Source organism: Mya arenaria, chromosome 15 (genome assembly GCF_026914265.1).
Source record: "Mya arenaria isolate MELC-2E11 chromosome 15, ASM2691426v1".
In the NCBI taxonomy this organism is placed as follows: Eukaryota; Metazoa; Mollusca; class Bivalvia; order Myida; family Myidae; genus Mya; species Mya arenaria.
The window spans coordinates 4,878,233-4,891,940 of NC_069136.1; the positions used below are offsets into that span (position 1 = coordinate 4,878,233).

General features: G+C 33.8%; 2 protein-coding genes across 2 annotated transcripts; both read left to right on the top strand.

The window, feature by feature from the left end:
* The first annotated feature begins 379 nt into the window (after window positions 1-379).
* Window positions 380-2,932, top strand: LOC128220106 (neuronal acetylcholine receptor subunit alpha-7-like). Its single transcript, XM_052928370.1, has 2 exons — window positions 380-507; window positions 1,506-2,932. Exon 2 carries the CDS (start codon window positions 1,523-1,525, stop codon window positions 2,930-2,932), a length of 1,410 nt encoding a protein of 469 aa, XP_052784330.1. The 5' UTR covers window positions 380-507; window positions 1,506-1,522.
* An 8,453-nt stretch (window positions 2,933-11,385) lies between these two features.
* LOC128220111 (acetylcholine receptor subunit beta-type unc-29-like) lies at window positions 11,386-12,714 on the top strand. Its single transcript, XM_052928373.1, has one exon. The coding sequence runs from the start codon at window positions 11,386-11,388 to the stop codon at window positions 12,712-12,714; it is 1,329 nt and encodes a 442-aa protein (XP_052784333.1).
* The last annotated feature ends 994 nt before the right edge of the window (window positions 12,715-13,708 follow it).

Here is a 13,708-nt window from a genome sequence, read left to right on the forward strand (position 1 = left end):
TAGGAGAGAAACAATGTGACAGCGAAAAATATTATCATAAACTCTTAAGTATCAAGACAAAGACAATTTTGGTCACCCTTAAAGGACTCATAAAAAATGAATATTCCTTTATTTTATGAATATTGCATCTAGTAAATGAAATCAGTGTGATTACTGATTGAGGTTTATATTCTTGAAATGAATATTAATAGATATTTGCAAACGTTCATTAGATTACGCTTGGCCTGGCAACAAGGGGTCTAGTACAGATGAATGTTTAATGAAATCGCACAAAACTACATTCGCCCATTGTGTTCATCAAAGGATAATCCGCAACGCTTCATACCTTCTGAGGTTTATTCAGAGCGCTCCACTGCTGAGCTTTTTAAGTCGTGAACATCAACAATATCGTGTCTTACTATTTTTGCTACTGTATATACAATGGACTGTGATAATATTCTCCACTTTTAACAGATATCTACTGTAAAATGGGTTATATGGATAACTGAGTAATTTAGGTTTTGAAGGGTAAGGATAATTTAATATTCTGTTGAAGTGTACATTTAGTAACTTTTTAGATTGAAATTAAATAAATCTGTTTTTTTCTAGATGGAAATTCATCGTGTGAATGTCTCTGAAAACGTTATAACTATTGACATGTCAAGGTCTAAATTAAGTTTATTTTCTTTAGAATCAAATTAATATATTCATAACAATACTGTGTTCTTAAATACTAAATAATATTTGTCTCATGTATTGATTCGCCGATCGCCATGCGTATATGAACATGAATTATTTCTTACCATTAATCAAGCACCATTTTTATCTATTTCATTGTATTTAATCATCTTGAATGTTTGAACTGAAATAAATTTATGTTTCTTTCTGTTCTTTTATTTATCATGACTGGCATTATTGTTTTTTTGTTTCTTTTGCATAATAATTATGAAACACTATTTAAAGCTGCACTCTCACAGGTTTACCGTATTTACAACTTTTTTTATTTTTTTGTCTTGGAAAGAGAAAAAAATTGCGTATATATCTGCAAACCAGTGATAAAACATTGCTGACAAGATATCAGATCGTAGATTTTCATATTTCCGTTCGAAAATGAATGCTTTATGGCCTAAACTAACGGTTTAAGAAAAATACATAAAACATCAATTTTATGGCTTAAATATAAAAATCTGCGATCTAATGTTTTGTCAGCAGTCTCATTTAACTGGTTTCCATGGATATTCGCAAATAATGGCTAGTTCCAAGATGAAAAATAAAAAAAAGTTGTCCAAACGTTCAAGCTGTGAGAGTGCAGCTTTAAGTATGGGAAGACAATATAATCTGTAATATTATGTTTAGCACATACATAATATGGTATGTTTTATTATCATTTATAATTCATCAGTACAATTACAAACAGCTATAAAAGCTAATTGCTATCTCAGACATAATTAAATGTACCGTCAGGCTAAGGTTTCAGAGGTTCATATAAATAATCATTATTTTGACAAACTCAAATTTTATTTCAGACATCGATCAAACGGAAATGGCATACCCAAGGAGTTTGTACATCTTAACTTTCATGAGTTGTGTTTTTATAAACTATTATGTCACTGGATACATGTTGTCGGATGTCAAACGTTTACTGAAGGATAAAACATTGGACTACAACAAAATGTTTCGACCCATCCTGAATCAGTCTGAAGCAATTTATATCTACACTGGGCTTGATTTGGTATCAATCCAAGAGTTCAATGAAGTCGAGGAAAAGATATCTTACACAGGTCTGTTGTATTTGGTTTGGATGGATGAGATTTTCACTTGGAATGCTTCTAACTATGGTGATCTGGAAGATTTTTATATCGGTGTAAACGAAGTATGGATTCCGCAAATGATGAACACAAACGCTGTTGAAGAAATAGATAGGCTTTCTGAGGAGTGGCATTCAGTACGAGCTCAAAGCAATGGAACCATGATATACATTATTGCTGATATTTTCACATCATCATGTGCGTTTGACGTCACATATTATCCCTGGGATAAACAAGTATGCAGTTTTTATTTCATGCCATCGAGTTATGAACCAAGCAAAATTAAACTCATGTCCTATTCTGAGACGGTATTGCAGTCGTATTATTTCCCAAGTGGGTCATGGGACCTGGTAGACACAAAGGCGGAAGCAACCCCAGATGGTTTTATGGTCGCCTTTCACATCACCATCCGACGAAAACCAAAGTTCGTCATTGTCAATGTTATATTACCGCTGATGTTCATGTCCGTCTTAAACATATTTGTATTTCTCATTCCAACGGAGAGTGGAGAACGCATATCGTATTGCTTGACCGTGTTGTTAGCGATCGCTGTGTTTCTGACTCTTGTTGGGGATTCATTGCCGAAAAACGCCGAGCCAATGTCGTACTACAGTTTCTACTTACTATCTGTTCTTGTTATTAGTGCTACAATAACAGTTTTGACGATACTAAACCTGCGGATGTATTACACAGATGACGAAAAGGAAGTGGGCACTTTCTGGAAAAATGTCGCAAAAATAATGGGATGCAATTTCCAAAGGTCAAAGAAAAACGCAAATAGTGATAAGTACAGACAACGACTTTACAACGGGAACATTACTGGAGGTGGTAATCCAATAATGAAGGAAATCAACGGTGAGGCTAAGATCCACAATAGGAGTTACACTGGAGACTCCGGCAATCGTCCATATATTGTTCACAGTGCAGGTTATGTATTATACAATCCAGAACACAATACGGACAATGCTAATGTTTTCAGGATGCGCCATGAGGAACATCTGGAGAATCCCGGGATTGAACCCAAAACAACCTGGAAAAATATCAGTGTAGCATTGGACACCTTGCTATTCTTATTATTTTTGATTGTATTTGTTGTAGATACAGTTGTATTCCTGGCAATTATATACATGGGTGAAAACAAGTGAACATTGCACGCTTGTTTTCGTTAGCAAGATAACCAGTACTTCTCAGCATTAGGCGGAAATTACATTCATTTACCACGGTATTTCTTTCCGAGTGTTTAAGCTTTCTGTATTGCGTGTCTATAAAATAACACCTCATATAACTTGTTATGGTATGTCATTAGAAATTACGATTTATCTCAATAAAGAAATCAATGTTTCGACACTTTAATTGCCAATCTTTGACCGAGTTCCACTTTTTCTGCGCTCTTACTTTTATCATTCGATTCTAAATAAAGTGATAGTATTTTTTATAAGTTTGATAACCATGTATAAGTGTTACAAATTTTGTGTTGCTCTTGCTTTGTCACCTTTTGTCATAGTCTTATATAAAAGTTGGTGTCGAAGTCGCGGGCGTCTATAACAATATAACGATGTCCACTCCTCATATATACATAAAATACAATAATTACTGTAAGGTTTTCTTAAATGAAATGGAGTATTTTTTAACAATTCTTGAATGAAATAATGAACTATTGGTGTCAATATAAGTAATGAATTGCAGGATTTATGTCATTATCGGGGATATAATGACATCAATCCCGCAATTCATTCCTTAAATGGGTACTATCAAATGTAGGTCGTACAGTATGGGACAACAATCACTGGCACTTATATCAACGCCATATTACAGTATGGGACAACAATCACTGGCACTTATATCAACGCCATATTACAGTATGGGACAACAATCACTGGCACTTATATCAACGCCATATTACAGTATGGGACAACAATCACTGGCACTTATATCAACGCCATATTGCAGTATGGGACATCAATCACTGGCACTTATATCAACGCCATATTGCAGTATGGGACAACAATCACTGGCACTTATATCAACGCCATATTACAGTATGGGACAACAATCACTGGGACTTATATCAACGCCATATTGCAGTATGGGACAACAATCACTGGCACTTATATCAACGCCATATTGCAGTATGGGACAACAATCACTGGCACTTATATCAACGCCATATTGCAGTATGGGACAACAATCACTGGCACTTATATCAACGCCATATTGCAGTATGGGACAACAATCACTGGCACTTATATCAACGCCATATTGCAGTATGGGACAACAATCACTGGGACTTATATCAACGCCATATTGCAGTATGGGACAACAATCACTGGCACTTATATCAACGCCATATTGCAGTATGGGACAACAATCACTGGCACTTATATCAAAGCCATATTGCAGTATGGGACAACAATCACTGGGACTTATACCAACGCCATATTGCAGTATGGGACAACAATCACTGGCACTTATACCAACGCCATATTGCAGTATGGGACAACAATCACTGGGACTTATATCAACGCCATATTGCAGTATGGGACAACAATCACTGGCACTTATATCAACGCCATATTGCAGTATGGGACAACAATCACTGGCACTTATATCAACGCCATATTGTTGCACACAACGACACAACATGACTCTACTATGCGCTGTACCGCAACGTTCATGGTAAAGTGTCGGTGTTTTGGAGGCAGACAAAGACGCTAGCTTTCGTCAATATGATTTACATGGTTTTAACTCATTTGTTTTAATTCAATGACTGATCTCTTAAATGTTTCCGTTATGATAAACAGATGGCTAACCTTATGAAATATACCATTTGTGTTCGAATACGTCTTTGTATTTGCTAGGTGCTTATGAATGCGACAATCAATTATACGTGTGATTTGATAAACACTGGCTTTTTGAAAAATAACGGATAAATCAGTTTTTAATCGTTTTCTTTGGAAGTTCATTTCGTTTCTAAATAATACGTTTCAAGTGAACCACTTTTGAAACATAGTTAGCAAAAATGTCAATTTAAAACGCGATGTTTTGCTTTAAATTATAATTGCAATCGAGCGGGAATCAATTCATATGTAAATATTATGTTTACCAATATAATCGCCGCCATTTCCTCTGACAACGAATAGAAATGAATATTTTTGCATAAAAATATACGACTAATGGAGGGAAGTCATTAACTTTCCTATACATCATTTTTAATGGGTATACGATGTCATTATGTGTTTAAGTTTGTTGTACTAAAATTTCACCTTCAACTTTTAATTATTTCACTGACTCCCTATACCCCTTTTTCGTAATTAAATTGTTTAAATAAAATAAAAATAAAGACGGTCTTTTATCAAGAAAAACAATCCGCGTGGATCATAAGCCAAAGGCCAAACAGACATTCAACAAAGACAGACCAGACAACACGCACATTGTACATCAATAATTAAGGAAAAGTTTTTGCCTGATAGAGACTTCACTGGAGCTCAGACTGTGTAGTGACTGTGTATGTGTGATTTGGGTATTTGGTAGTTTTTTTTTATAAACATGAACAGCACCAAACAAATGAATATACAATAAACAATTAGCATTGTCATTAGCATTTATTAAGTTAAATGTATTTCCATGTAGTTACCTAGAAAAGTGAACAAACTTACCCAGAGTATAATTTCACTCATGTCAAGAAACAATAACATTTAAAATGTAGTTTGTGATTATAAACAAAAACTAAGATTGACATAATATAGTGGATACTTGTTTGTTTCAGTGGTCGTAATTTATAGTAAACGAGTAAACATTTAAAGCTTTATTTCACGAGTGACACAGCCGAGAGAAATATTTGCTTTTCGTGTTCACGAGTTGAAATACATTGCGATCTTACATTGATTATTTTATAACATGTAGAAAAGGATTTAAAATGACAGTATGTTGTAGTTCTTCAGTAAAGCGCGCCAAATTGTATGCGAACGTTATGTCATTTCTGCAATGACGTCGTTGAATTTGTATCCCAGGCCAGCGCGCGCTACAGTTTGATTGCACTCCCATTAAAACGTCCAAATTTAGGTTCTGAGGGAGGAGTCAAAATGTTATGCCCCTAGGTAACGTCCCCGTTTAACGTCAAATCATAGGTCCGCCCCTGCAAAGGCCTTCTTTAAACGCAGAAGGCTAATGTCTAATGGTCACTAAACGAGAGACAAACAACGTTTATCGAAGAAATACATAACGCACGTGAATCAATTATATTTAGCAAATAATGTTGGTTTCTCCGTCTTGGGACAGTCAGCAAAACAAATACGACTTAACCAAGTTACTGTTTAAAAGAACACGTCAATGCCATGTGGTGTCGTATATATAGTCCACAGGGAAGTTATATATATTCTCGTCATAAAGGATTAATTAATTCCATTTTAAAATTTCTTAACCAAACTCCAATAAGAAATAACTGATTTTTTACAGTTACCGTGAACAAGTTTAAGGCTAGTCTGATTGTTTAAAATACTTAGCTATCCTTGTTTGTTTTGTTTTGAGTTGTTTAAGATGTATCTTAGGAGATAACAATGTGACAGTGAAAACGTTGTTTATATAAATATCACGACAATATTGGACGTATACATGAACATGAAGTGATTCAAACTGCTGTTTAATCCGATCATAGAGGGCATATACAGAGTAGCCCTAGCCGTTACTATTTTATTAAATTGCAACTTATGTAAAGAGTTGTTCGTCATACAATGTTATCGGAACGCGATATCGTTTCATATGGTCAGAATAGAAATTAAACTTGCTTCGTTTAAAATATAATCAAAATGCATCTTACAATAATAATATAATCAAATGTTTTAATGACAGTTATATTCTTTATTATTATTAAAACTTAAAATAGTTTGGATTAATAAAGAATTTCAAAAATGAGGATCTGCCAGTTGCTGTTGTCGATTGGTTATAAAAGTAGGATAAATTACTCACTAAATTTAACAAAGTTTTAAAGGCGTACACTAAGGTTGATTCCATGTTTTAAATGCATTATCGTATTTAACTAATTTGACTTTTATGACAAAAATGCATATGACTTAGGAACAGATAAAACAATATTAAGAATGCTTTGGCGCAATGTAACTTGGAATAGTGTGGCTACGTAGCTATTTATTCCAAGAGACCATTTATAAGGGCTTATATTTTTATCTCTACATAAATCATATGCCTTGTTTTGTCTATCATAATAGTAAAATGAGTGAAACATACTAATGCTTAAAATTAAAAAAATATACTATTTTTTAATCAACCTATTGTATGCGCCTTTTTAAAACATCTTGCCAACATAACATTCTATGAGTCGCTTGAAGTTCTTCCGAGGGATCTCTCTGGCATGATGTATTCAATTAAAATGAACAGACAACCCTAACCTCAAAAATGCAGAAACCTTCCTCGCATATTAATTGTGCTCATCGTTTATCACCTCTATTCATATTGTGTTTACTGTATTTTAGCTCTTAAAGGGACTAGACACGAGATGGTCCCAAAATCGGCAAATACATTATTTCCTCAAAACAAGCCTAGAATTGTGAGGCCGATATTACATCACTTTACATGATTAAAAGACAGTTGTGTCGCTGAGTTTACCCGTTTAAAAATAACGCATAATAGTTCCCCAGTTTAAAGTGTGTTTATATAGCATGTGAAAGTCACGTGATTAGTACAGATACATAAAGCGACCCTTTTTTTAAATTTATTGGTACTAACATGGTAGACAACCCCAGTTCATGTCGATTCTAACAACACGCAAAACCTGCTAAAACACATGTATAGTGAAGCGATGTGATACATCAGTAAAATTCGATGCGTCGTACTCAAGGATATTAAATTTATGTAAGTTTTTGAAAATTTTCTTGCAATGGTATCATGTGGTGTCTATTCCCTCAAAGCTATGATTTCATGATAACAATCTGTAAACAGGGATGGATTTATCGACAAAATTGCACAATAACAATTGAGTCGTCGATATTTAACACTGGAATCGCAGCTGTGCTTAACATTTTTCCGTAGTGACTCTTCTTACAGTAGTAAATCTAACGCTGACTGTGTCTCATTTAGGTACTTCTCATTTTTAATCAAGTAGTATGGAGTTTTAATGGTGTTAATTAAAATTTGCCGGCAAAAGTTGAAAAGTTGATTTGCGAGTTCTCATAGTTTATCAAGGGTAAGAATAACTGTTTTATATTGGGTGAATATTTGATACATATTTAATATATATATATATATATATATATATTTAAATTCATATATCTATTTATACGATCAAATATTTTTTATCACTTGAATAATAAGTCTTATTCATCACAACATTTCTAAAGATAAAAATGCAGTAAAATGTTTTGCCACTAAATGTATGAGTTATAAGAGAATATGGTTTTTCAACATACTTCACATAATATACAACATCACGTTATATACTTATATTGAAGTAAAAATATATATGGTTTATAAATATTTACACCTCAACTTCCATTCCTTAAATGAACTGCCTTTCGGCAATTGCGGTTATTATTCGATGAACGCAACATCTTCGGATATGCTCGGATCGCAAATAATTGCAAAACAATGTACATGGAAATTGTTTATCTTGTTATTGTTTTAGCAGGTCCCGTAAAAATAAATAAATATTTTAGAAAGTGTTAATTTATGATGTTTTAAATTTAATGTTGCCATGAGTGTTTCAAGTTTACGTTTAAAGGTGATTTCAAGTAATTGTTCTTTTTCCGCGTTCTTGTGACGTCATTTGATAAAATGTCTCCGGTTACGGTCGGGTCCTTCTATCTACAAACTGGGTGAGAAAGGTTTACTGCAAGGTTTTCTTAAATGAAATGAAGTATTTTTTTAATAATTCTTGAATGAAGTAATGAAATATTGGTGTAAATATAAGTAATGAATTGCGGGATGTATTATATGAACGCAATTTGGCTGGTCAAAGTATCGGACAACACACACTTTAACCAAATTGCGCTCATACTCCGATAATGACATAAATTCCGCAATTCATTCCTTAAATAATAATCTTAATAAAGTAAAAGCGTTATGGGTTTTTTATTCAATTAAAAACGCTTTGTGATAATGCAGTCAAACATTTCAAGCAAGAACAATGTGCATGGACATTTGAATACTTCCATGGAAAGAGCAAATAGACATTACATTAAGAAAGACGAATTCTTCATTAATCGACCATAATAATATGATTCTAAATATTTTAAATATTTACAGTATCAGATTTATCTAATATAACCATAAAGTATTTTTCTTTATTATACCTCACTTTTGTCTACAATGGTAAAATCCCATTAACCATTTCAATCTGTTTGACACGTGACCAAGCGAAAATTCATTGTCGGGTCATGTGACCGCAGTGATATTTTGAATGTCATATAATGGCAAATAGCTGTTTCAATATTTTAGCTAAATAATGACGTGATTACCTCCCTTATACAAATACAGCAGTGACGTCACTATTCAATGTGTACACAAAATCTCAGACGATAGGAACTGTCAGCAAGTAAACAGTGGACTTTTGTTCTAGATATAATTATTTGTATATGTTATATTTTGTTTACCTTGTTAAACTTGTTTGATTAAATGAATTAAAAACATTTTTAAACTTTTTTATGTACTTTATTTTGTTCGGTATAAGAAGATTATCGGCTATCGCCTCGGGTGACATTCTGCTCTCGTGTTGACAATATCAATGTCACACATGCTGCCATATGATATTAATATAGTATTACAGACATGTAATATAGCAATATCACTCCGCACGTTATTAACAATTTGATTGGAAACAATCATGGCGTAATTGTTGGTATTTCACCAAATCAAACGTTTATTTTTCTTTTCTTTTTTATAATTAGATCCTATTTAATAAAGTAATTAATTGTTCAATTAAGCCATAATAAAAACCGGACAATATGATATTTTATATGATTACAAGAAAACCTATCTTAAAGCATTCTATACGTTTTGTACATAAACAAGAAATGACGGCATGAACATATAACATATGAAGTTATCTAACCAAGTGAGAAGTCATCATTTAAAAGAAAGTAAATTACGTAAATTATCTCGGCTCGCGCATTTCTGCAATGCATGGAACAAGAAAAAGTTTAAAATTCTTTTAAGGTTAATGTATGATTGCTTCAATCGAATTCATTTTTGTTTGTATACACACGTGTTTTAAAATTCAACAGAAGTGAAGGGTTTGTCCAAACTGATCCCAAAGCTATATCATAAAGTTAAACAACCATAGCGTCTGAGAACACAATCATAAAGTTCAGTGAAACTTTCCATATACTTTTTCAATATCACTGACAGAGATAGGACCCATTAAAGATAGCCAAGGTGCAACATTGTAGTTATCAAATATAAGAAGAATAAAAAATGAAATAAATTTAAAGAATCTCAGTTTAAAAAATAAAATGAGTACGAAACTCTTACTTTTGAATCGATTGTAGAAAACAATTCCGGATAACTAGACAAGGCCATTGCCGCCGAACAACATATGCCTCGATATGTAAAAGGATAGTATAAAACGCTACAAACAGAATTCATGGAATTGGAAATGCTTTACATTTCAGCAAACTTTGTCAACGTTGACAAATTTTATGTGTATGCTTTTCACAAAGAAATGGCCTTAAGATACAGAGACACAAAGGTACAAAGAACACAAACAAATAACGAACGTTAAGGAAAACCTTTATCAACGATGCATCGATAAATCACAGGTGTTATGAAACACTACAAACAAAATTCAAGGTTATATCAGAATTGTTCAACATTACAGCATTTTTTTCTTACATTAAAAGGTTTATGAATATACTTTATAGTTATGTGAGCACTGTTTAGAAGCAGAATATAATAGCTCAAACGACATTAAACACACATACGTACAAAGCACGGAAACAAACCAGGCATGAATCACGAAGGTCTTAACAATGAATGATGTGATAGCCGCATTAGAGCGGTAGGTTGAACACAAGCTTACCGAGGGTTTGACTTAGTTCATTACTTTATGTACACATTACCGAACACTCGCCCCAAACATCGATCAACGAGTATTAATAGTATTTATATAAAGGTCGGAAATTAAGAACGAAAGACAGCGTAGAGAAACAAAAATAATCCAATAAAAATCTTAACCAAAAAAATTGCAGTCTAGAAATATCTCGTACACTCAAATTCCTATCTTAACAGGAAATATTATATTACATATAAATGACTAGCTATAGCAAATAACCTACTGTTGAAAGCTCCGACAATAAATTTTATTTACCATAAGATCGTTAAGTGTCGACAAATAAATAATACCCCGTATAGAAATCATTTCGTAATTCGAAATACAAACAAGACGGTGTTAAGCTCATTAAACACTTGTAAATCTGGGGCATTAACTGAAAAGACATGCAGTCGTAGCATTATTTAATGCATTTGCTGTAATAATTGTTTATATTTATTTCAGATAATAAGGACAGAAAACCCGGAAATGGCTGGCCTTAATAGTCTGTTCATATTTACAACCATAATTTGTGTTTTCCAAAACTCTTTTGTCGCTGGACACATGCTGTCGGATGTTCAACGTTTAGTCAATAGTAAGAAACTCGACTACAACAAAATGTTTCGACCCATCCTGAATCAGTCAAACGCAATTAATATATACACTGGGCTTGATTTGGTATCAATCCAGGAATTCAATGAAGTCGAAGAAAAGATATCATACACCGGTCTGTTGTATTTGTATTGGAGGGATGAGCTTTTTACTTGGAATCCCTCTGAATACGGTGATTTAAAGGACTTCTATATCGGGGTGAACGAAATATGGGTTCCACAATTGATGAACGTAAACGCCGTTAAGGAAATAGATAAGCTGTCTCAGGACTGGCATTCTGTACAGGCTCAAAGCAACGGATTCATGCTTTACATAATTGCTGATATTTTTACCTCATCGTGTGCGTTTGACGTCACCTATTACCCCTGGGATGAACAAGTGTGTAGTTTTCATTTCATGCCATCAAGTTATGGGCCAGGCAAAATTAAACTGTTGCCCTATTATAAGGTTGTATTCCAGACGTATTATCTTCCGAGTGGGTCATGGGACCTTGTCGATACAAAGGCGGAGGCAGATGGTTTAAGTGTCGTCTTTAAAATCACCATCCGAAGAAAACCAATGTTCGTCATTGTCAATGTTATACTACCACTGATGTTCCTGTCAGTCTTAAACATTTTTGTATTCCTCATTCCAACGGAGACTGGTGAACGCATATCGTATTGCTTGACCGTGTTGTTAGCGATCGCTGTGTTTCTGACTCTTGTTGGAGATTCATTGCCGAAAAACGCCGAGCCCATGTCGTACTACAGTTTCTACCTACTATCCGTTCTAGTTGTCAGTGCCACAATAACAATCTTTACGATACTTAACCTGCGGCTGTATTACGCAGATGAGGAAAATGAAGTGGGCACATTCTGGAGAATATTTGCAAAACTTATCAGATGCAAATGCCGACAGTCAAAGAAAAACGCCAAGAGTGACAGGTACATACACCGACAACACAACAGGGATATCATTGGAGGTTTAAATCAAGCCAGGGAAGAGGACAAGGGGGATGACAAAGTCAACAATCGGACTTTCACTGGTAACTCCGGCAATCGTCCATATATTGTTCACAGTGCAGGATTTATATTAAATAAACATGATCACAATACGGAAAATGCTGAAGAATTCAGGAAACGTGACGAGGAACATCTAGAGGACACCGATATGGCACCGAAAACAACATGGAAAGAGATCAGTGTTGCTTTGGACCCCTGGCTCTTCTTTCTCTTTCTGGTTGTATTTGTTGTAGATACAATCGTATTTCTGGCAATAATATACACGGGGGATAACAAGTGAATAGCAAATTAAGACTGAAAACCTCTGTATTTATTAATGAGTGTTGTTAAAGTAACATATGCGTGATCCTTAGAAAGACAGTCAGTTCTTTTCCATTACGCTCGAAGATAGGATACAAGTTTGTAGAAGACGAGTACCACTTGCTTCTGGACTACCTGCCGCACGCATCCAATCTTTGAATAGAAATTGAATATATACAAATACAGTAGAAGTTCATTGTTAAATGTATAATATAAAAGGTAAAATTTGTTGTTGATAGGTTTATTCAAATATAAGAAAAACTCTGCTCAAATCACGGAATTAATTTTATTTAACAAACCTAATATTTAGACACATGTATGTATATATGGGCGTTGCTACTTGGAGTAGTTTTAACATGGGTGCTTTTTGCCCAGTAACCTTGAGGAATCGTCATTTTCAGCCATAATTTAACTGCTAAAAAGAAAGAACAAACAAAGAAAACACACCATCGTAGGAGGTATTTTTGGCATTTCCAATCAAGGCTGCACCTTATAATGGAATGCAATGTAAGGCAATTGCATTATAGCACTTTGGGCTTTTTTAAGTTCGAGTCTTATGATTTTAGATCTGTTTCAGATTTCAGTCATGATATTGACTGTGTTTTGCCCGAAGAAATCGTTTATATGGAATATTTGTTTACGCCATCGTTGAAGTTCGAAATTTAACATATCACGATTTTCCAAACGAAGCTTGTTGTACTTCTAATTTCCTTATCAATACAGTTGGTTTATTCAGACCATTGTATTCTTGCTTATGGTTGAGTATACAATCATTTGAATGTTTTTTAAGTATCAGAAATGCTCGTTTTTGATAATAAATACCATTGAACTTGTAATAAATAATTACTTTAATAGGTTCTCTTCTTTTATATGCTCCTGTTTTTATTAACATATCCCTTATAAACTGGAAGAGTATATATGTTCCTTTATTCATCCGAAGCTTGTGTCTGACTTAACTTATAACTAAAAACATT